Source organism: Manacus vitellinus, unplaced genomic scaffold, assembly GCF_001715985.3.
Source record: "Manacus vitellinus isolate BGI_N305 unplaced genomic scaffold, ASM171598v3 scaffold_45_pilon, whole genome shotgun sequence".
NCBI classification, from domain to species: Eukaryota; Metazoa; Chordata; class Aves; order Passeriformes; family Pipridae; genus Manacus; species Manacus vitellinus.
Genome location: NW_021940571.1, coordinates 458,923 through 483,796, shown reverse-complemented (window position 1 = coordinate 483,796; position 24,874 = coordinate 458,923). Strand labels below are relative to the sequence as shown.

At 48.4% G+C, this 24,874-nt stretch overlaps 3 protein-coding genes across 4 annotated transcripts in view; 2 read left to right on the top strand and 1 right to left on the bottom strand.

The window, feature by feature from the left end:
• Window positions 1–24,874, bottom strand: part of MED12L (mediator complex subunit 12L) — a 100,010-nt gene that overhangs the window by 33,550 nt on the left and 41,586 nt on the right.
• Window positions 1,311–2,472, top strand: P2RY13 (purinergic receptor P2Y13). Its single transcript, XM_018079239.1, has one exon. The coding sequence runs from the start codon at window positions 1,311–1,313 to the stop codon at window positions 2,340–2,342; it is 1,032 nt and encodes a 343-aa protein (XP_017934728.1). The 3' UTR covers window positions 2,343–2,472.
• On the top strand, window positions 16,737–18,323 carry GPR87 (G protein-coupled receptor 87). Of its 2 annotated transcripts, none has more exons than XM_008927791.2 (2): window positions 16,737–16,770; window positions 17,311–18,323. In XM_008927791.2, exons 1-2 carry the CDS (start codon window positions 16,737–16,739, stop codon window positions 18,321–18,323), a joined length of 1,047 nt encoding a protein of 348 aa, XP_008926039.1. The 2 variants fall into 2 exon arrangements, with proteins under 2 accessions (XP_008926039.1, XP_017934727.1); XM_018079238.1 differs by having other exon boundaries at window positions 17,293–18,323.

Genomic DNA, 24,874 nt, shown 5'->3' with positions numbered 1-24,874 from the left:
AGGGACAGTTTGACCATGAGGCACTTCCCACACTGCAGCGAGCACAGAGCCAGAGCTGTCACATCAGTGGGCAGGAACAGGCTTGCACAAACAGCTCTGTTCACAGAGAAATGCACCAAACTCCAGCATTACACCTAACAAACACATCATCAATCCACAGCCTTGCATGCAGCAGTACCTCCTGCCAGGACCAGAAAGTGGCTGTAACCAGCACAGCACATCATCTGGCTACACAGACCAAAATAAACCAGTTTTACTGGTTTATTTACAGAGTACCCACTGTAAGGTGGCTCTGAGCAGACTCTGGTCACACATTAACAACAACTAGTGCCATCCAGAACAGCGAATTCACACACACAAACAACAACTTGGAGCTACATTTGAGGATTATCCTGGAAAACTGTCAGGAAATACTCTGCATTTGTTCATCCCACATCTCTAAAGGAGCCAAATCAGAATGCCCAGAGCAGGAGCAGCAGGTCTGTCCTGCATACACACAAACCCAGAAATGTGTCTGTCTCGAGGGACGGGGTCACGCTTCCTTTACCAGTTTAGGAGAAGGCAGTGTGCTTTCTCATGCCGAGCAAAGGGAAGAGAGAAAGCATGATTAACTAACTTGGTGACACATGAAAATGAGGAAGGAAACCACACACCACACCACCAGAAAAAGATCTCTTCTTTCTACTCATTTCCCCTTTTTTAATACTTTGCTCAAGGCTTCTGTTGGCGGAGGAGCAGTGGATGATCCGGGGACAGCCACGGAGGCCTCTGCAACAGCTGCTGCAGGTTTGCTCAGGTACTGGCACGGCCGGAGCATTGGGGGCGTGATGGGGTGCTCGGGGTTGATAACCACCATCTGACCTCGGAAACGCTGTCTAAAGGTGTGCTGAGAAAGCAAAACAGTGTGTGCTTGGACAAAAACACCAGAAGGCACCTCCCCAGGAGTGCTTGGCTTTTGGCCCACAGCGGGGACATTTCTATTTAATGCTAAAATATCCCTCCAGGAAAGACAAACAGTGCTCCAGGCAATCTGCACTTATACCCTGCTACAACATTACCTTAGGCCTCCAGAATGAGTACGTACCATTTTAACTTTTCAGTGGATGTTAGTTTGTAAACAACCTAGACTTGGGCAAATATTTAGATTTTCTGTAAACCACAGGAGAAATTGGCCAGTCTGCGTAACGCACGCTCAGGTTTTTTGTTTGTCCGTGCAAACCTGCCACCCCCGTAAGGAGCACGTAACATTAAATGCAGAAAGTTATGTTTTGTGCTTTCTGTCTCCTTTTCATCCAAGTCTTTTTCCAGCGATGGGAGACCCTGCCAACACGAGCACTGTGGGTTACACCGGCGGAGCCCCCTCCTCCCCGCCGTGCCAGCGCGACACCAGCGTCACCCGCCTGCTCTTCCCAGCGCTGTACACGCTCATCTTCCTCCTGGGACTCACACTGAACTGCCTGGCTTGCTGGGCTTTCTGCCACATCCCAAGCACATCAACTTTCATCGTCTACTTGAAAAATATCTTAGTTTCAGATCTTATAATGACCCTGATGCTTCCTCTGAAGATCCTGACAGACTCTGGCCTGGGACCGTGGCAGCTCAAAGCCTTTGTCTGTCGCTTCTCAGCCGTCGTGTTCTATGACACCATGTACATTAGCATAGTGCTGCTCGGGCTCATTGCTTTTGACAGATTTCTCAAGATTGTGAGACCTTTTGGGAAGTTCTGGGTGCAAAACCCGACCTCAGCAAAGATCCTCACGGGTCTGGTCTGGCTCTTCTTCCTTGTTCTCTCTCTGCCCAACACAATCTTATCCAACAAGACAGCGACGCCCCAGTCCGTGAGGAAGTGTGCCTCCTTGAAGAGCTACCTCGGACTCAAGTGGCATGAAGCCGTCAGCTACATCTGTCAGTTCATCTTCTGGACTGTCCTCATCCTCATGTTGCTATTTTATATAATTATCACCAAAAAGGTATATGAGTCATATATAAAAACGCAGAAGAAAGACAACAAAAGGGAAAAACGGATCAAGGGGAAAGTATTCATCATTTTTACCGTGTTCTTCTTGTGCTTTGCCCCCTTCCACTTCAGCAGGGTCCCCTACACTCTGAGCCAAACAACTGCCCACGTGGACTGTGCCCTGCAGAAGCAGCTCTTCGTGGCCAAAGAGAGCACACTGTGGCTGGCGGCCACCAATGTCTGCATGGACCCCCTGATCTACATGGTCCTGTGCAAGCCCTTCGTGGAGAAGGTGTTATGCAGGAGAGTAAAGACCCGTCGGAGAGCATTTTATAGAAACCCAAAAACTGAACTGGACACACAAGTGTCTCCTACCGAGTCTTGATTCTGAAGCTGCACACTCTACTCTGCGTGCTCATAGGGAACTTGGAAAATAGTTTTGGTTTACCTCTGTTGGAGAAAACAAAAGGGTGGCTGCACTGTAATATTAATACTTAATAAAAACAGCAAAATGGGTTTTCTATGTACACTCACTGGTCAGCCTCAGTGGGCAAAAAGCTCTTCCCTCTGCTCCCAGCAGCACTTTGGTGGAGGACAGTGTTGGCAACACCCAGGTCCCCCCAGGGCACACTCCTCATCCAGGCCAGTAGAGCACCCAGGACTGCATCCCCACAAAGGGCACCCCAGAGCTGCTGGTGCTCACCCCCACCCTACCACTCACCAGAGGGGAACACTCAGAGATGTCCCCCTTGGTGGCACATTTACCCTTCCCAGTCCCAACAACAGAGCAAGAGAAGGGAGCAAGGAACCCTCCCCACCCAGAGAACCCCTCCCCACCCAGCTCACTGCACCACTCACAGAGCTCCTCCTTGGCTATCCCACACAGGCTGTGACTGGAGAGAAACTACTTTCTAACCCAAAATCCTGGAACTTATGGCACTCTTTTAAGACATGAAATATATACCAACCACTTACTGGCTCCAACTCTCCAAAGCAGAGCAGCCATGTCACTTATCCCCAACCACCCCTTCTCCTCCAGCTCTCCTGACAGCTTTGTGCTCTCTCACACGTGCCAGACACTTTGATCACCACTTCACTGCTATTTTTAGAAATTCATTATTTACAGCAGCCTAATCCAATCCAGCAGGTTGCTCCATACAGCCTGCTTTTTTCAAAGCTGTTTTAGATTACTGTGCATTAATTACATCTGCCTTTGGGGTTCCCCAGCCTCTGCCACACAGGGAGATGTATGTCTTATTTAGCAACTCCTACCCACTACATCTCCTCTACCAGGCGTGTTACATACCATCCACAGCTGTAACACCCTTTTATAGCTGGAAACTGAACTAATCCCCAGTCAGCTTCCAGTTGGCTATGAATTTCCCCATAAATCAGTGTTATCTCAGCCATTGTCTTGCTCTTGGGATTAAATGCTATTCAGGAATTAATTCCTCTCTCCCCACACACATACAGTGTTAACAGAACTAACTTTGCTCCTTTAGGAAAAGTAAATACATTGAATTCTTAGCTGCTGAAATAGTCATCACTTTAGCAACTGCTTAAAGGAACATACAGGAGGCTGGAGATGTTCCTCTCAGCCTATTGACACAGTGTGGAAATGAACAGAGGGGCCTGAGCTAAACACTGGGAGAAGGGGTCTGTAAAACAGCTGTGACCTTCCACCAGGCAGGTGCCCACTGAAATCTGTGCTCCTGAACCTTGGATGTGCGAGGGGAGAATCCAGGACAAACCTCTGCAGCTCAGTCCTCCTTCTTCCCTCTGAATCCCACTGGCACAGGCAACACACAGGTCCCCAGCACTGACATCCAGCTCTGCATTTACAGTGGAAAACTGAGCAGTGTGGCAGGGAGAAAATAAGAAAATGGTGAAGTAAGAAAACTTATTCCAGTGTGGAAATGTCTTTTATTTTCTGATTTCTACTGCTTTGATTGATGCCCATCTAATGCCCTGCACACACACACTGGCAGCTCCCCCAGCTCTGTGCTGAGAGCCCGTGAGCAGGGTGGGTGTGACCTCAAAATGGGCTGAGTTGCTCCGTAAATAAGGGGTGTGCCAAAGGTTTCTGAGGAGTCTTAATCATCTGTTTTTCAGCTGCTGTTTCTTAGGTAGGTAAAAGGGAGCCAAAGTTACCAAATTGTAGCAGAGAATAGAAGGTGACTGCAAGGACAGGACACCTGTTGATCCACTTAGGGGAAAAAAAGGCCCTGAATTCTAAGACTTGGGATTTTGCATGTTTTTCTGCAAATTTTTAGATCCCTGCCTCCAGATGGAGTAAAAATCACAACAGTTAAAATGCCTCACAGTTTAGGTCTCTGCTTTTTGAGGCTCAAAGAAATACTCAGGTTTATGTTTTTATGTTTTACACCTGACCAAAAGGGAGACATGTTTAGAGTACAGACCTCCCTTGGAACCAGGAGCCCCAGAGCACAGGGAGGGAGTACAGCAGCATGCCACAGAACTGCTTCATTGGGCTCCCCAGATTCCTTCAGTGCAGCCAAGAGATTTATAGAATTCAGCAGAGTTTACCAGTGTATTCAATACAACAGTCACCATTTTTCCAAATCTGATTTTTCTCCCAACCCAACTAGAAGAGGCTGGAGCTGACCCAAGAGAAACCCTTGTGTTCAGTGATACAGCAGCTGTACAGGACAGCAAACACACCATTCCCACCATACCTGTGCTCACTCCAGCCCATCACACCAGGAGGCAGCAGCAGGGCTCGCCCTTCCCACAGCCATAGATGTTCCCTTGCATGGCTTGCCCTCACTCCAGACAACCTAGAAACTGGAAACTGGCACCAGGCCTTCGACCTGTTTGGAGAGATGACCCTTGTCCAAGGCTCCCATGGGCCAGGATTCACACACAAACTACTGACACTTGTCCTTAACACCTCTACAGGTCATTCAAAGGAAAGCTACAGGGCACTGAGAAGTCAAGTTTGGTAGGAAATCACTTATTTGGGTACACAAAGGCTTACATAAATTTCTTTGTATTTTGCACTTTACTTGTGTTTCACATAAGGGAAGTATTTTATACCCTTGCCTAACACACACACACCATCGAGGCCTCAGCCTGCCTCTCCTCCATGGGACAGCACAGTAATTCCTGAGTGCCCAAAGACAAACTCAGCTCTTCATCCATGTCCTGACCCTCAGCACAGCAATACATATCCCCCCAGCCTACAACCTGAGTACTGAGAAAGCTCTCATAGCACACAGCAGTGCTTTAATTAGAAATGCAAACAAACAATTTGCATCCTGAATCAGAGCTGGGAAGCCAAGCTGAGCAGTCAAGGCATGACCCACGTGAAAGCACATGCAGAGCCAGCACGGGAGGACTGAAGGCACCAGGACAGGCTTGAGCCTACAGCTGGAATCAGACAGCCAAGGCTGGGAACTTCAGGCTGTGAGGAACTTGAGGATCGAGAGAAAAAGGACTGAGCTTTTAAAGTCAGGTCTGAATTAGCTCCTTTCCTCCTTCCTTCCCTGTTAGTGACAGTCATCACACAGTGACTGGAGTAATCCACTACAGGAAAGGAGAAGTATCAGCTCTTCCAGGACACTTCCCCTGACAAAAGCACCTTCACATCTGCACGTGTAATGCTGGAGAATCCTCCCTGTGTCGCAAGCTCTGGCCCTGCTGCCACTTTTCTGCTTAAAAAACAGAAACAGCCTGTCCTGTGCATTACCCAGGTGGTGAATCTGCTTTAACATAACCCTGCAGTTTGTATTGCTAAATATGGCAGTGAAGGAGTTTTAGAATGAAGCAACACAGTAATTGTTGTAATAACGTTGTTCAGGTTCTTATGAAATCTGAGAGTTGCTCTCTAATCACCAGAACACAAAAAGGGACATCCAGCCTTTAAATAACGTGAACAATAGTGAAGTTACAGGTTACCTTCAGCTTTTCTTTACATCAGAGCTTCGCGTTTCTCCCGCGCCGTTTTTACGACAAACTCGCCACGTTTCGTGTGTCAGCTCGTCCTGACCTGCTCCAGCCTGGGAGCAGCCAACAACACGTCTGCGCTGGAGCCTGCCTGGGGATGCCAGGGCACTGGGTTCTAACCCATCGAGTTTTGCTGAGGCACCAAAATACAGGGATTTTAAAGACAAAATAATGTGTCATTGCACAGCATTCAAAAATCAAACAAGCCAAAACCCCATTCTGGTGTAGATTTTATTTGTTATTTGACCACTACTCACACATCAGCTTTGGTGTGTGCACTTCATTCCCAGAGTGCTGGCTCATGAACACTTGGTCTCTGTAAGAGATTAAGTTACATTTTTTAAAGATTTGAGTTCTGACTTCCAACTTCTTCCCTCCTCCATAGCACATCCTGCTGAGCTGGTTCTTAGAGCCCAGCCTGAGGGACACCAGCACCGGCAAGTGCCTGAAGAACGACAACATGAATGTAGCCATCATGTGCTGTTGTGCTGTGTCTGGATCACAGCTCACAGGCCTCAGGACACAGGAGCAGCCACACCACACCAAGGCCAAACTGTGCCCCCCACCAGGATGCAGGAATTGTGCTCCACAGCCAGGATGCAGCCAGCACTCCCTCCAGAGCCCACGGTCTCACGCACAGCACAAGGCAAGTGTGTAGCAGGTTGTTCCAGGAGGGTACAAACCCCCTACATACCCTCTGACTTTTGCTCCCCTATCTCCAACAAGCAGCTGGAAGGGGAACAAAACAGAAGCACCTGCCAAACCCTGAAGCACAAGGGACAGCCAAAAGCAGCTGAAATGGAAGCTGGCACACACAGTCCTACACAGTCACATGCAAGGTCTGAGAGAGGAAAAGTCTCCTCTTCCTGACCACAGAGGAAGCCTTCTCCATCCTCAGGGGATGCCTGCAACAGAGACCATCCCCTAATGTCAGAATCTCCAGCTCCTGGGATGAGTTTGGCAGCTTGTGGTAATAAAGCTGAAAACATAACAGAGTGGACCCGTGTTCCTACAACTTCATCTGCATGGACTGCTTTGCCTTGCAAAAGCCAGTCTGCAAAGGCAAGCTGTGCCAGAAGCCTCCTGTGATCAGTGACTGTGCCTGATTCAAGGGAGAGGTGCTGAGGCAAGAGGGAATGTTACAGTCTGCCCACTGCAGAAACCTGGGATTTAGCACAGGTTCCCTGGACCCAGGCCAGAGGAAGCTGCTCACCACTGCAGGGGAGGTCCTGCTCACTGGGCCCCTTGCAGGCTCCGTGCAGTGATGGGGCACCGAGGGGTGTCCAGTGTCAGCAGAGAGGGGCTGGGGGCTCAGTCCCTCGGATCTTCGGGGGGAAAATAAGAGAAATGTGTCTGGAGAAGTGCAGACAGGACACACAGAAGAGGGCCTCGACAGCCACTGCTCTCAGAGCACTGATATTATTTTTTGTTTTCTCATAATTTTTAACAAGGGAGATAGGTATTTGCTTTCTTTTAAAGAAGATGACAGAAATAGAAAATTACCCACTTGATCCTCCACTGACACAAAGCAGAATTGTGTCCCAACAGAACTGCCCCAATTTTGTCCCATGATTGTTTCAATGCTCTTAAGGCACTAAATAGCCTGATTGTAAGTGTGTGTAGAGCCAGGACCACTGAAGGCAGTGCTGTGAGAGGCAGTGGGCTTGGTCAGTCCTGAGGATCATCACAGCAGGAAACACTCCAGTCATTTCAGCTGCAATACTGAGTGACAGGCGTAGCGTTCTGCTTTGATCTACACGCTGTTGAGAAGAGAGGATCTGTTCAGAGCACAAAGATGTCTAAATACAGTCAAATTAATAACTGATATGATAATCTCGATTAGCAAATATTTGCATCTCTCCAGCCCCAGATTTTTCAGGATCCCGTTCAATCCATTCCCCCCGCAGCCCCTGCCTGCCCCGGAGGGCAGAGGCAGGGCAGCCCGGGCAGCAGAACACCACTGCAGGCTCCCGGCGTCTCCCGCGCCCAGGCTCTGCCTTCCCCAGCACGAACCCACCTCCAGGTGAATCACCGTCTGTGTCCCGGGCGCCCCAGCTGCTCTGGAGCCAGGAAGTGAGCGGGAGCGCGCTCTCCTACCCTGGCATGTGAGTCATTCCCGGGAATGAGAAAGCCAGTCGCTCCAGTTGCTCCTGGCCAGGGGAATTTTGACTCTCTGATCAGGTATCGCAAAAAAAAGCCATCGGAAGCCAAAAATCTTACTGCCAGACATGGTTTGTTCAGCTACCTTCTCCCAGGAAATACTCTCCTGCCTGCTGTAGTTTCGAGATGCGTTTTGGAGGACTCTGAGGCATTTTCGGGATGCAGCTCCCAGACAAGCCGAAGGCAATGATGGTGACAGGTAAGTGAGCTCCGACCGGCGGAAAGCGTTCGATAAATTGTTCAGTGACTCTACTTGCTCTTAACCACCCTTGAGTGAAAAGACAACAGGAATTAAGATGCAGTTGCTGAAAACCAGACTTGGAACCATATACTGAATATCGGATCAATTAAAAGTATGAAAAGTTCTCAAAATAGCACGACTTTACCAACCTTTTATTCATTCTGTACATGGTACTTGTTACCTTATTCCCAATGGCAAAAAAATGGGGTTCTACTAAATCTTTCCTTCTAAGATACGACTCAAAGTGAGGCGGGTCCATGGTTTCAGTAACTCGCTTCCTGGCAGAGCTTAACTCACCTAAAGTAAGATTCAGTAACTACAAGATCTGAATTTGCTATAAAAGGGTTTGTACCATATTCCTTTTCACCTCTTGCAGTACAGGAAAGCAAACTTGAGTTCTTTTCACTATATTAACAGAATAAGGGTTCTCTTCCTTCATAGTTTGCTCAGGTCGTGTTAAAACTTGTCAGGTTCACTGGAAAAACCACATAGCTCCGAATGAGCAACTTACAGACTAGAGATCTGGTGAGTCTCACAGCTTGGGAAATATCTAAGGTGCTTGCAAAAACCTTTGTCTTTTAAGAAGAGTTCAGATTGAAAAGGTTGTTCTTGGTTACAGAGCAGCACAACTTGAGGGTTTGTGTTAAAAAATGACTTGTATGTGCACTACAGGGCCTGCAGCCACCTGCCCTGTCCTTACGTGTGCTCCATCTATAAACTGGGAGCATTTCACACTTTTTTCCATCTTTTTAAAGTAGATTCTGCAATCTTTAAAAAGGGAAACCAGGAAACTCAGGCAACCTCTGGCTGGTGTTACTAATTCACTCCCAGGCACCAGCCCCAGACACACGGAAGCCGCCAGTGCTTCTCCAGTTATGAGAACCTTCTCCTCACCTCCCTCTGTGGGTGGGCCACAGCCCTGGGGCACCTCACAGACCCTCTCGTGCCTCCCCACTCCACGGGGAGGGGGCTGGAAGAACCTGGGACAACCCCAGCTCTTGCAGGAGGGAGGAGAGAGGAGAGAGGCCAAAGGGTGTGTGGGGACCTCAGATACAGAAACCATCTGTTTGCATTAGGGAGATGGGAGAAAAACGCAGCAAATTTTCAGCAGCATCAGCCATCAGTCCCTCCTCCCTCCCCACCGAGGGCTGCTCGTCCCAGCTCAGCCCAGTGTCTCACCCTCTGCTCCCTCCCAGGCTGCCGGGGCCCCTCCAGGGCAGGGAGGGAGCAGGGAGACCAGCTGGCCCAGCACCTGCACCCCACAGCCCATCCTGCTCCAGCACACACCCGTGCCAGCAGCTCCAGAGCTCCGGGGCATTGGGAGTCCCCTGGATCCATGGCTGAGCCAGGGAGACCAGACAGGGACTGAGCACCGGGACAGGGGCGGCCAGGCACCGTCCAGAGCACATCTGACACCAAACAGCCCTTCAGAGGCCACGTGCTCCTTCCCACTGCCCTCAGCACAGAGCCCTGCATGGGACAGACCGGGAACCACTGATGGAGGACACTCCTTCTCATTTTATGACAAGTCCCTTGCTCACCTTCAGACAGCAAAGTTCACAAAGAACCTCCTGAGCACCAGGAGATGCCAGCTGAGGTCCCTGCGATACGACTGTAGCCTTAAACTTGAACTGTGCAGTATTTACCAACAGTTTGGAACTAAGTGAATGTGCACCTGACACACGCCAAGAGCTGTCAGCTCTGCAGGAACCCAGGCTGCCGCAGACACCAAACCCAGGGCTGCCAGGAAAGCATTAGAGGAAGGAGGCAAGATTAATTCCTGCTTTTCATTGGTCTCAGACCTTTCCAAAATAAAAAACACCATAACATCTTAAAAAAAATAAAATTAAAACATCATGCTGTCGATTATCAGGAGTTGAGTTCCGCACCTGACCAACAATGAATCTCTCACAAGGTTCTGCAGCAACCACTGCATCTGGATTTTCCTCAGGGCAATGTCAGTGACATACCAAAGGGACAACTGATGCTGAGCAATACAAATTGGACTTCTATCACCTTCTATCACTTCACTGCAGCAGCCACTGCTGCTGTACAAGGAGCCAAGAGCAGCCAGAGCTGGGTGGGAGGAGGAGCAGCAGCTCTCACTGCCAGGACCCGATGCCCCGCCTGGGACTGGCAGCCTGTTCATTCCGAGAGCAGCAGAGTGGAGGAACTCTCCGGGCTATGCATGAAAAACCAGGGTTGCACCAGGCAGAACTTCTTCCAAATGTACCCCAAAATCCCCATGTCCTTTTCCTTCCTCTTTCAAGCAGTGGTGCTGCTGCAAGTAGCTCACACAGTTGATTGTGCCACAGCAGGATATACCCGAGCACAAGTAAAAGGCTGACAACAGCAGATCAGGATTTTTTGGTCCTTCTGTGATGTGAATTAGGATTGCATATAAAAAACAATTGCTTCAATGCCAAGTAAAATGCCTTAAAGTGAGACTGGAATTACTGAAAGGTTTAAATGGCACTGGCTACATGCACATACCAACAGTTATTATGATTTCCCAAGATATTTTCTCACAGGGTCCCCTGAGGGACCTGATCAATGCACAACAGCCAGAGCTCCAAAGGATGAAGGTGCAATGCTACCAATCACACACCTGCATTTCTGTCTTTGTGCCTCAGACAACATCTTGACTCTTTTAAAAGTGTCATTGTGAGATTTTTTACTTAATGTTTTTCATTGCATAATACCAATAATCAAACCTAAAAGCTGATATTTTCAGCAAAAAGCTCCAACAAATCGAGCCTGGCACCCCAGTGAGCCATGGCCCTGCTGGTGGGCTGCAGAGTGAAGCAGGAGTGGCACATGGCACTGGCAGTTGGCACCACCAAGGACCCACCTGCTCACCTGCACAGGAGCTTTGGGACCCCCACCTATACCTGACCCTGCTGAGGGTGCACACAGGAACTGCATCTCACGTGGCACATTCTTGATGGGGGTTCAAGGAAAGCCTCCCCACAGCACAGCTGTACAGGGCTACAGCACAGCTCCCACTGCCAGCAGGTTTTGTGCAACCAGAAAAAAATGGCAGCAGCATCTTCTAGAAAGAAGCAAAGGAAACATTCCAGAGATAATCCTTTCCTCCTTGCTAATTAGAGACTGCCTTACTGAGAAAACATTCATTATCCCAGCTCTGCCAACCACTGCTTAGTGTTCTCTTGTTTTTTTTTTTTAAGAAAAAGAGCAAAAAGAGCAGCCAGCAATTGCAACCCAGCTCCTCTTGCACTGAGAGCAGCCACTCACCTGCTGCCCCAGTGACACCACTTCTGTTGGCAGATCTCTCCTAACTCCTCATGCAAAAGCCACTGCAGCCCATGGGAGCTGTGGAGCTGTACTTTGGCACTACAGCACTCCTTCCACAGCCCTTCAGCGGTGGCAGTGAGGGGCTGGGCCCCCTCAGAGCCCCTCCTGCCACAGGACCTTGGCCAGCAAAGGGCCAGCACACCTGAGCGGACCCAGGGCACTGCTGACGGTCCCTGCTGCTTTGGGGCCATGAACAGTGCACGGGCTGGTCATTAATGCAGCAAGGGACTGGGGAGCACTCCTGCAGCATCATCTGGGAACCACGGTGCCTGTGCCAGAGGAAAGGGAATTCATGCAGCTTTAGGGTCTGCAAGAAGCTTAAAGAACAGTCTTATGGTAACAATTAACAACAGTTACTAGATTTTGTAACCTCTGCATAGAAAATCTGATTCAATGTAATACAATCCTTGAACTTTTGATCTGTTCAAAAGACAGGAGAAAGTAAGAACTTGATAGCTCAGGCAGTATCCCCAACAGAGGGGATAATATAGGCTGAAATGATGCACTTGAAATGAGAAAAAAATTGATGGTTACATTTGGATAAGGTATTCCAAAACTGGCTTTGAGAAAATTAGATTTGTCTAAATTATTTCTTTTAAAGTGAGGAAATCATATTATCGTAAGGGCACATTCCCCCAAAACGAGAATTTTGCACATAGATGGTATTATGGAGTGCAGCTCAAGTTGTGCTCCCCCAGTGCAGCCACTCCTGCACCTGCACGAGTCACAGGCACAAACAGGCTGTGAGATTCCAGTACAGCACGGGAGGACACTGAGGCACAGCGGGAGTGAGCACAGTCAGCTCTTTGCTCTGACAGCAGGTACAGCCAGCCCAGGCACCGGAGCCTCCCGGGGCACTGCAGCTGTCACAGCAGAGGAGTGAGGAACACCAACCCACCCTGTCAGTCAGAGCCCGTATCTGGGGGCTCTGCAGGTTCCAGTGACCCTTCTCTTGGGCATAGTGAGCGTGGGGATGGTGTCCCATCAGCAGCATGTCCCAGTGTGGGGGAGCAGAGGGACAGTGCTCCCACGTGCATTCCAACACGGATGTCAGCTCAGGGTTTCAGGGAGCAGCCTGACCACCACCTGAAGCCTCACCTATCTCCTTCTGAAGACAAATGCATGGAACGGGGCAGGCACAGGATGGGATCCTGGAGACACAGGAAACTGCTCCAGCAGAGGGAAGCCAGTAGCACTGCAGCCCGACCAGGGCAGGACACTGTGCTGCTCTGAGACGTGAGAGGAGGCTGGAAATTAGGGGAAGTTTAAGGAGGAACCTGAAAGCCCAGAAGGGGGTTTTATGCCAGATGCTGGAGCAGACAAGCAGCTTTCTAAGCAGAGGCAGGTTCCTGTTTCTGGCTATGACTGAGCAGATGGGCACCGTAAGGCACAGCAGGAGACAGCTACACACCAGTCCTTTCCTCTCAGCCTCTGCAATGCAGCCATTGAGCAGGGCAGCCTTCCTGGCCCAGGGATCCAGCCCATGCCAGCTGCACACCCCCCTGCCTCATCCCAGGGACTGGGACAGCAGGGCCAAGGGCACAAAGCCCTCAGGGCTGTGGCACCCTGTCCACAGCAGAAGGGAGCAGGGACAGGTCCAGCCAGCTGGGTCTGGCACACGGGGTTGGGCACCCCAGGGCTCAGCCAGGAGCAGTGGGCACACAGGAGTGGGCACTCAGGGGCACCCCAGGAGCTCCCACCCCACCCCAGGCAGAGCCAAGGACCGGGATGTGCTGGCTGCAAAAACGCCAAAAACGATGCAGTGTGCAAAGCATGAGAGAGCAAGAGGTGTAACTCACTGATGTAAGTAGCAATTCCAACAGGAATTTCAGGTTATTCCACCGTGCATTACCAGCACATTAACATACACCTTTACCAAAAGGGAGATGGACCATTTTTGACAGAGGCCTCCGAGGAAGGGAAAGGTGGCAGTGCCCTAGTTACTGGGACTGGGCTTGTAGTGAACAAGGGAAAGCACTGAGGAGGGTGAGCAGACACAGGCAAAGGAAAACACAGCATCAAGGCTTGATCAGGGGATGCAGGACAGGAGTGGGCTCAGGGGACTCAGGGCTTAGGGAATGTAGGACAGGAGCAGGCTGACACAGAGAGCAGTGACACAGGCTCCGTGTCTCTCCCTGCAGCAGCTTCATGGATGTGGGCTCTTACCCTGCAGCTGCACCGATGCTTTTTTCCCCTAAATCTTTACAAGTAACTCCATGATTTGTTTCTGACAGGCAACAGAAAAGAACGTGACTACAGCCAGCCAACAGCAGATTTACTATCTGCCTCACATGTCTGTTGCTGCATTAACCCTGTCATTTACCCACCCTTATGGTGATGAATGCAGAGGGACTGGCGAGAAGCCACATATCAACAAGTTGTGTGTTCAAATAAAAATCACCACTTAAGACTCTGCAGCTCCATGACCTAGAATAGCTGGTCTAGGTTGTAAAGAGTTTTCTGATTTTAAATAGTTGTAAATAAGATGAAGAATGAGCAATTAGATTTGAGGATATACAATTTCTTTAAACAGGGAGGCAACTTCAAGCCTTAGTCACTAGAAAAACTTTATAGTCATTCCCTGCCCACCTGACACTGAAGTCTGCTATGCAGCCTGTTATTTCATTTCTCCTCTGGGGTTACAGTCATGCACATAAACCAGTCTGTTCACATCAGCAGCAAGAGATTACCTCATCAACCACCAACCAAGTGCAGAAGCTACAAGAAGTAAAATATATGCTGGTTTACAAAGCTACTTGAGAAAAGGAGCAGCTTCTAGTGCATCTTCAAAGCCATCCAAGCAGAATATATTTGTATAGCAGACTGAGACAGCTGCTTCAGGTGAAATTGGTGAGAAAAATATCCAGAGAACCGGACGAGGAGAGGAAAGCCAGCCCTGCTGAGCATGGAAATACCACATTCCAAAAAGTAAAAAAAATCCACTATCAGAATACACAGTCAGTGAGCAATTACAAAATACCTACAACACTCTTTAAAGACAGGACAGTCTTCAACTCCTGTTGCAAGAGAATATATGAAAAACAGGGAATTCTCTCTATAGGATAACTTTGTTCCTCTCCTGGAGCCTGCAATGTAGTGGTATTCACCAGAAAGAACCAGAGCACAGGGATACACCAGCTCTGACTCAGACAAGCCTTGCTGACCTACCCCAGCACGTCTGTAACAAAGCCACACTGCTCCCAGTGCTCTGCCCACCACAGCAACCCCAGCCCCACAGACTGAGACAGGAAACTATGGAAACACCTTTGGACAGGTGAGTCTGAGCAGGACCATCACTGTGCATCCCACCTTCTGTCACACGACCGGTCTGTGCAGCAGGAGCACGGGGCCAGTGCTGCCCTGCAGCTCTGCACAGACCTGTTTGGGGAAGCCTTTAAAGCTCCAGACTGCAGCAGCATCACGGGTGCCACGAGGGCAGGGGGCTGCAGGGGCTGCCTCTCTGCAGAGATCTGTGCAGCAGGGAGCTTTCCACCAGCACCACAAAACAGTCACCTGTTTTCTGATGTAAAACAAGAGACAGAACTTCTGGAGAGTGTCAGGGCTGCCTGTGCAGGAAGAGGCATCCACTGATACCACCTGATGTTGGATTTTTACAGTCTCAGTGACAACACCCACCTACAAGAACAGATGCAAAGGTGGAAAAAAGAAAAAGGAGCCCTTTTTAATAGGATTTAGAGCAAAACCCTTTGGGACCAGATAACACCAGAACATGAGCAGTCCATTCCACACAGATCCACACGCAGGTCCATCAAATCCTGGAGCATTTCCCAGGATTGCAGCACGGGGGACACAGGAGCCACCACCTGCTCTCCCTCAATCCCAGGCAACACATCCAAGACTTCACTGAACCTCTCTGGACTGAGGATTTAGGATAGCACTTGCCTGAAGAGCCTGAGAACAAGGAGTTTTCCAGGGACCAGGAATTATGCAGACTTAAAAGGAACTCTGAAAAGCAGGGAAGTAAGTACCTTATTTGCATAAGGAGTTAGATATGCATCTTCTCACAAAATCATGTATTCTTTTGATCTCGGTGCCTCCTGGGCAGAAAGGAGAGCTGCAAATCCTCAACAACAGCAAAACACGATGGGTAACTGCTGCTCAGACCCAGAGAAAACAAAATACCTACAACACCCCTGACAAGTATCGTTACTGTCAGAGCCAACAGTGCCAGGCAAGAAGCCAGACTGATAAAAAGGTTAAAATATCGGAATTAAAGTTTTTACTGATGCTTTCATACTCAGTGACTTGCTTTGGTGCCATCTAGTGCCACACAGCAAGGTTCTGCGTGGGGATGGCACCTAAAAACAGGTTCAGATCTGCAAGAGGGCTGCAGGAATTCCATCATCTCCACATTCCCAAGGGAGCAGTCAGGTCTGGTGGAATTGCTGAGATCTGAACCGTTTTGCCAGTTTTCCTATCAAAACTTGTAAGCAGAAAGTGAAGCACAGAAAAATTATTGCATTTGCATACTGGTAAAAGAAAGCCCAGTCTGGAGCACAGCCTTACAAACAGGTATTGGCAAAATCCCTTTGAACAATGTCAAACACTGTGATGCCATCATGGCATAGGTGAGGTTCTGCAGGTTTGAGTGTCTCCCATGTGCTGGGTTCTGATGTGCTTTATTCAAATCATGAGAAAGGAACAGCAACTTGCCATTTCCACCCCAACCTGGGGGATGCATTAGGAAGTTATACACATTTATCTCATAATTATGGATGCAGCTTTTTCCTTCAAGAATTGAGAGATGATAAATTTAAAAAAAAATTCCACTCTTTGTCATTCATCACTGAAATGAGTGGGGATGGGGCGATCAAGACCCTGACAGCAGAACCACTGTGCAGTACCTAGAGATTGGCCCTCAACATGCCTCAGCTCCTCACTGGGAATTCCAGAGGAAGCTCCTTTCAGAAAGTTCCTCTCCCTGCCAGGGAGGGGAAGGTGGGCTCTTCTGTTTTAATTTGACTTTTTTTCCCCCAGAACATCATCCTGGCACAGGCCCTGCCGCATCCTGGATCCACAGCTGCCAGTGGGACTCCTGAAGAGCATTTCCACTGAAAACCTACAGCAGCACAAAGGATGGGGTACAATTTGTCCTATGGAAAACTGCCAGGTAAAATAACAATGGAAATATAAGTGACTGAGAAGTGTTTACCCTGTTACTGTCAGTTCCTACCAACATTTGAAAGAAATAAGTCATTTCAGCATGGGCCAGCCTGGTTTGCCTCACCAGCCAAGGTCAGAGCATAAACAACATGAAAAAAAATGTACTGTCATTTTATGACAGAGTTTGTAAGTCTGAAATTTTTCGCAAACATTTACACAAGAAATATTAGAATCCCCCAGAGACCGTGATTTTTAAGTGCATTTAAGTAAACTAAGTTTTAAATGAGCATTTTGATAAACCTGAGGAGTCCTTCCAGAGCCCTGTCTCCTGACAAACATCATCTCAGCTCACAAGTTGCATTCTGTCAGGAAAGCCAAGAGCTGACAACCTGCAGTTTTGATTCATGGCTCACCCGAGCAGCCTCCGGACTGCCCAGGGAGAGCCCGTTTTAAAGGGGACAGTTTTAAAACGGCCCCGTTTGTAAAGCACCAGAAAAAGCTTTAAACTTGTTTTCCCTCCTTCCCCCAGACGATCACCTCAGCCCAGACAACAGCACCTCGCCCAACGCCAGCTCCCCTGGGAACTCCCCACACGACGAGTTCACCACCATCGTCCTGCCCGTGCTCTACCTTGTCATCTTCCTGGCCAGCCTCCTGCTGAACGGCCTAGCAGTGTGGATCTTCTTCCACATCAGAAATAAAACCAGTTTTATATTTTACCTCAAAAACATCGTGGTTGCAGACCTGCTCATGACACTGACGTTCCCGTTCAAGATCATCCAGGACTCGCAGCTGGGACCGTGGCACTTCAACTCCTTCCTGTGCCGCTACACCACGGTGCTGTTCTACGCCAACATGTACACCACCATCGTCTTCCTGGGGCTCATCAGCATCGACCGCTACCTGAAGGTGGTGAAGCCCTTTGGAGACTCCAGGATGTACAGCATCACCTTCACCAAGATCCTGTCGGCCTGCGTGTGGGTGGTGATGGCCTTCCTGGCACTGCCCAACCTCATCCTCACCAACGGCTACCCCACCAGGAGGAACATCGACGACTGCCTCAAGCTGAAGTCTCCCCTGGGGGTCAAGTGGCACTCGGCTGTCATCTACATCAACACCTGCATGTTCGTGGTGGTGCTGATAGTGCTGATAGGGTGTTACATTGCCATATCCAGGTACATTTACAAATCCAGCAAGCAGTTCATCAGCTCGTCCAGCCGAAAGCGGAAGCACAACCAGAGCATAAGGGTTGTCGTGGCTGTGTTTTTTACCTGCTTTCTGCCCTATCATTTGTGCCGAATACCCTTTACTTTTAGTCACCTGGACAAAATTTTAGATGACTCTGCCCATAAAATTTTGTATTACTGTAAGGAAATGACACTGTTCCTGTCCGCATGCAACGTCTGTCTGGATCCAATCATTTACTTTTTCATGTGCCGGTCGTTCTCGCGAAGGCTGTTCAGGAAATCCAACATGAGAACCAGGAGCGAGAGCATCAGGTCCCTGCAGAGCGTCAGGAGATCGGAGGTGCGCATCTACCACGAGTACACTGATGTCTGAGGGCACCCACAGAGACTCTGCTCACTTGTGAGATTGTTTGTATATCGTGTAAATAAAACGTCTCTTTGAGTATCTGACCACGGAAGCTCATTAAGGAATGTGCAGACATGTTCAGCTCTTCTGTGTCAGCTCACCCACATCCATCTCAAATCCCATCCCCACAGGGATCAGGCTCCCTCCAGGAAGGTTTGGGGCTGTTTTGGTAGGTAGGTTGGTTGGTTGGTTTAAAGGCCAACCTAAGGCTGCCTCAGCTCAGAAAATAACCCAGAGCTGCAGGAGGCTCCAGCCAGGATGGACAGGACACACTCTGGCCTCAGAGCAGGATCCAACAGGAGGGGTCAGCACCCCCAGGGTCCGGTGGATGGTGGCAGGTGAGCGGGAGGGGAGGAGGGGGCACAGGCCCTGGGGGTCCCTCGCTGTGCCTGGCACAGGGTGAGGCTCAGGCTGCCCAAACAGCAGCGTGGCAGCACCTCACCCAGGGTGTGAACCCTCTGAACCCAACAGCATTCACACAGATCATTTTGTCCTGGACTCATCGGGGACTAATCAGACTTGTTTAGATCAAAAGCTGATCAGACAAAAAATAACCAACTTTAAAAAGGCAGGTTGGCAGGAACAGGCAGGTGCCCTGAGCAATCCATGCTCACAGCCAGCCCTGGGCTGTAGTGCAGCTGCACAGGCAGGAGATGGCAACAGTCCATCAGCCAGTGCCTTACACAGATAAGGACAGGAAAAAAGTGTTTGACAAGAAAACCCTGAAAATGAAGCACTCAAATAACAAGATTAAATTCTGCACAAGAACATCTTTGATGAAGTTTTCTGCTGAAACAAGGATTCTTTCTTCCTTTTTTTTTTTTTTTTTACAATGCTAGTTTAGGTTTAGATTTTGTTTTATGAATAATTAAAAAGCTGAAATGTAAGTATGATAATATTTGGATTAATGAAAGTATTATAAAACTACTTACATTGTCCAGGGGAGAACATTTCTGGAAAGGAAGACAGGATATTTTCGATATTTATCCTACTTTAAATAAAAATACTTTAAATGGCTAAAATACCACAGATAAACCCTGTTTCCTAATCAGCTCTGCAGAAAACTGTTCACACACACCCTCAAAGACTAGTTCTGGGACCAAATCTGCCATTTAGTACCCTAAGGAGTCCATGCACATACAAACTCATATTAAGAGAACCATTCTGGGGACTGGGTTTCATAGTTTAAATTCTCACGAGCACCAAATTGAATGGAATGATAATATTTAGTTCTGTACACAGACATTCCTAACCAAAGACTTTCCTCTTAGGTCTTATATGGTTAAAGTAAATCAAGACCAAGTTCTTCTGGTCTCCCTTTTACAGCTGTAAAGCACCAAGGGTTTATGGTTTGTTAAGTTGTGCCTGATAATTCCTGTGTTAAATTCACAGTGACCTTTTCCCAGGTCGAGGGTGGAATTCCCACACGATACCAGCAAAGCCCAAAGAGCCACTTCAGCAGAAAAATCCCTGTGTGTCCCTCGCCAGGGACACTAAGGGCAGGTGAGGAGGTGGAGAACAGGCATGCAGGGTCCAGGACCCACCCTGGCACAGCGTGGAGCTGATGGTGCAGCGCAGGGATGGCTGCAAAAACACCACCAGATGGGCACCCCCATCCCTCCAGTGGCTGTGTGCCCTCCTGACAGGATGCACACACACCACCTTTCCCACTACACTCTTATTTTTTTAGCTGAAGGATGGATTTACACAGGATTTCCTCCTAGGAGAGACGGTACTGCTGATTCCTCATAAGAACTTTACACCAAAAAATCTATTACACAAAGCAACCACACTCGGGTGTTGGGGCCACACCCTTCAAAGAACAGCCTGAAGAACGGTCCCCCCTTTCCAGGGGACTAAAGGGATAAAGCAATGGGTAGTTTCTGGGAAGTGTGGTCCCAGGAGTGGGGCATCCATATGAAATCTGGGAAGGGAAGACTCGGTCACACACTCCCAGCACACAGGCCAGCCAGGACCAGCCTGGGCTCTGCAGCCTGACAACTTGTATGCAGACAAGCCTTCACTGTAAAATCACCCCAAAAGCAGTTTACTTTATCTGGACATGGTGTATCTGTGATAATCTCCCATCACTGGTTTGTGCACACACTCACACACACAACAGCTCTTTGAAGATGCAGTTTGTGAAATATTTTCCCAGGGCTAAAAATGAATTATGCAACAACATCCCAATCCCCAAATACCAGATAACTATATTTAATTTGTCCAGATTTGACATGGAATTTTGGTCCTTAAAAGTCCATCTTGAAAGAAAAAGGTACAAGGAAGCTTGTAGGGAAAGTCTCGGGCCCCAGCCTACACTGTCATTTCAGAGCCACATCAGGGCAGACACAGATGTGAACTGTGGCTGTGCAGTCCCAGAGTACCATTTTTAACAGGAAACACAGTTTTCTGGCTGGAAGCACAACAGCAGATCTGACATAAGAATGTAAAGAGCAATTCTTGAACAACTAAACAATTCATGGACACTTGGGATTTTTTCATTCAGTAAACTTGGCATTACAGTGTTTGTAATTCAAATTTAATTATATTTCACATACACTGATTGAATAGCCCAGGTAGAACTCTCCATACCAGGGGGTTATTGTGGTAGAAGTGTGATTTGAACTCGTCCTCAGAGCCAGCTCCAGACCTCAACTGGTGCAGGACTTTTGTCACTACATACATTATACCCTCTACTTCTGGGGTTTCTCTAGAAATGACATTTCCTGTGGCTTTCCACCAGTGGAGCTTCACAGAAATCCTAAAAAAGGAAATTAAACCCACCCAAAGTTCTAAAAAAAAAAAAAAAAAAAAAATCTATCTCTGCAGTGGCGCTGACCAGGCTCTCCTGATGGATCAAGCAGAGGGAACCATAACCAGCGTGGGCACAACGGGCTCACCCAGCCAGGCAAGCCAGGCACTGGTGTTGGAAGCATCAAACAGGGAAAACAATGCAGAACTTAATATGTGACAGAGCCCATGGTGCAAACATGACAACAGGGTGGAGGTCTTGTGGCTTGTGTTACCCAGAAATGTTCTGTACAAACCGAGTCCACCACTCACCTAAATATATTCTGTACAATGCACCCACAAGGAACAGAAGATTGGACCACAATCCCACCCACAGCACTTTGCACAGTAGTAGTTAATAAGGTACAAAAAGTATCCCAGTTTTGCACCTGACTGGGGAATAAGAATTGGACAGGAAATTGCTGGGACAGTTCTCTGAGTTTGTCCTGCTCACCCTCCCCAGGAGAGACACTGCTTGGTAAGTGCTGCCAAATATTAAACCTGTGCTATTAAACTTGTGATTGCAATTGTGTTGATAGTGTTCCATAGAGCTACTCTGCAGTTAATGTATTTATCACCAGCAATCTAAAAGAACTGTATATGTTGCATTCAGTAACCTGTGCTATTGGTGACCTCGAGTGGCCCTTTTGAATGTGACCAGACCTGCAGTTCACAGACCATTCATCCACCTGCTGTCACACCTAGTTTTGTTCTTGCAGCATTAAACTGACAGTCACAGGATTGCCAAGGATAAATTATTGCAGAGTTACAAATGTGCACCGACCCAGGAAGGGATAGAACAGGCCCAGAAATGTTGGAAGGATGAGAACAAATATATTAGAGCAAATAAAACACTGTATAAATCAGTTGAAAATAGAAAGAAGAAAACATAAAGGAGTTATCTGTGCAGTTTTGGGAGCTTGTTTATCTTGTGAGCAAAAGGAAATCAGAAGTTCTCCATTTCCTGAAAAGGTTACAGATGTAGAATATCAGACTCTGAAGTCAGAAATGAGGTAGTTAAAACATCATTGCCTTTCAAGAAAGAGACATGGGAGAAATTGAAAAATTATATAGATATTCTTCTAAATCAAAATGAGCAACTAGAAATACTACTGTCTGTGGTTGAAAGACAAGAGGAACAGCTGCAGGAAAGGCTAGGTAAATTACTTGATCAAATCCCACATGAAGCACTCTCTAACCCAGACCAGCACAGCCTCATCCCTCAGCACCCTGCTGCACCTCATGCCCCCCATAAGGCAGAACGTCTGCTCCAGGAGTGGCAGTGGTGCCATCTGAACACAGATACAGGCCTGGTGAGTGAGTTCCAGACAGATCCTTGTAAGGCACCAGAAGGCTGTTCCACAAGGATGCACAGACATCCACTCATCAGCCAAACAAAACTGAGCAGAAAAGCTTTGCTGGCAGGTTTGGCAGGGTAAAAACCCCAACCAGAAGTCCTGCAATACTTTTGTAATTAGCCAGCCTTCTAGGGGGATTATCCTAGTAAAATATTTGTCTTGTTCATCCTGCTTTTCCCAAAGCTTGGCCACCAACCCAATAGGATCTGTGATTTCCCGTTCAGCAGGGCTGGAAGCACTGCCAGCTCTGTTAGCAGGTCTGCCAATGGCCCAGGTAACACCCCCAGGCACAGGTATCACTCACACCTGGCTGTGCCAGAACCTGTCAGCCCCACTCCTGCCAGCAAAGGCTGCAGAGCTGCCACCCCACGTGTGAAGAACCAAATCACCCCCAACCCTTTTGTCACCAGACATGCTCTGACACACTGGCAGTGTTCTCCCTCTCAGGCTCTGGGACAGCAGTCCATCAGCAGGACCATACAAAAGGATTTGTTTCATAGGCCCTGAGCTCAGACAAAGCATTAAAAGGTTTCTCTTACTAAAACAACCAGCAGAAGGGAATTTTGGATTTTGGAGGAAGAAGCAGACTTGTATGGCTGAAGGTAAAATGTCTTATCAGTTTGTTCTTAAGCCACCAAAAGTACATGGTACAGAACAGGGTCTTCTGGCAACCCCCCTCACTGCTTGCTTTCTAAACCTTTGGAAACAGCAGCAGTATCTTTAGATCCTTAAACACTCAGTTTGGCTGGCATTTTGGAAAAATCCCATGTTTGTATAACAGAGCGAGCCCACGGTTTGCCCTGGTGGCCAGAGCCATTCCAGCAGGGTGAAGCTGTACACAGAGCTGAGGAGCCCCACCCGCCCCTTAAGCTCTTAATCCTCTGCCCTGGACAACTGCTTATTTCTCACTGCAAAAAATTATCTGTGCTGCAATGTTTAATCCATCACAGGACGGCAGCTGACACTGGCAAACACTGCACTGCCCCTTCCTCTGGGGCTCCCCACGCTGCTCAGAGTGCACCCTTCCCTTCCTCACTGCAGGCAGCACTCTGACTGACACACTTGGGTTTAGTTCAACAATTCTGAAAAAGTTTCAACCAAGAATGCCATTTTAAACCGAAAAGCACAGCCATACTATAGGAAATCCTACAACAACAGAATTTCAAAATATAAAGGATGAACATCTCAAGTATAAACTACTCACATACACACACACAACTTTTGATCAACTCCACTGCCAACAGTCTGTCCAGACAATGCACTGTTGAAATCAGGTATCCAGCTTGAGAGTACATGAAGTGTTTTGTTTCATTTGTATTTGGGTTGTGTTTCAAGTAAAAGGATTGTCATCAGAAAAACCAAACTATAACAAAAATTGAAAAATAATATGTCAGATGAAAGCACAGTGTGAGGGAGACAGGCAACATCCCCATCAGGCCAGGCAAGGGATGGCTGTTTACAGCCCCGGACATTTAACATGGAAAGGTGCATTTCAAGCTTTTCCTCCTCTACCTCAATGCATTAACACACACAAAGTTGTGTTCTTCACACACCATTCAAAGCAAACACCATTATCTGTATTTCCTCCTGGGCAATGAAGTTGGTGAGTTACAGAGTTGCTGCAAGCCTAATCAGCAGGGTCCCATGGCCCATTCAGAGACCTCAACTCCATTTATTTCAAAATAGCCTGGGTTCCACACTGGGTTCCACTTGTTTTGCAAGGCACAGAAAACAATGCTGGACTGTGCCAGAACTAAATACCAACTTCTGACTTTAACCTAAAGAAATTTCCCCTCTAGGAAGAAGGAACGTACCCTTCTGCTCAGGGGCAGGCTGTGCCCAGCAGCTGCCCCGACCCTTCATCCTGGGCAGGCAACACCATTATATAAGCAGAGCCAAACACAAATTGTTCTAAAAACATCTCACAAAATGTCAGTGGGAATTGTTCTGGAAGTCACGGGACCAGGCACAGCAACCAGGACTGACAGGAAGGCGTGCAGAGAAGGGGCACAAGATTTCCCTGGAGCGTCGGCTCCGGTGTTTGCTGCGCCCCTGGAAAGCCAGCCAGCCTTCCCAGCACAAACCTGAGCCCCTGGAAAGCCAGCCAGCCTTCCCAGCACAAACCTGAGCCCCTGGAAAGCCAGCCAGCCTTCCCAGCACAAACCTGAGCCCCTGGAAAGCCAGTCAGCCTTCCCAGCACAAACCTGAGCCCCTGGAAAGCCAGCCAGCCTTCCCAGCACAAACCTGAGCCCCTGGAAAGCCAGCCAGCCTTCCCAGCACAAACCTGAGCCCCTGGAAAGCCAGTCAGCCTTCCCAGCACAAACCTGAGCCCCCCATAAAGCAACTGCTGGGAATCCACTGCAGCACATG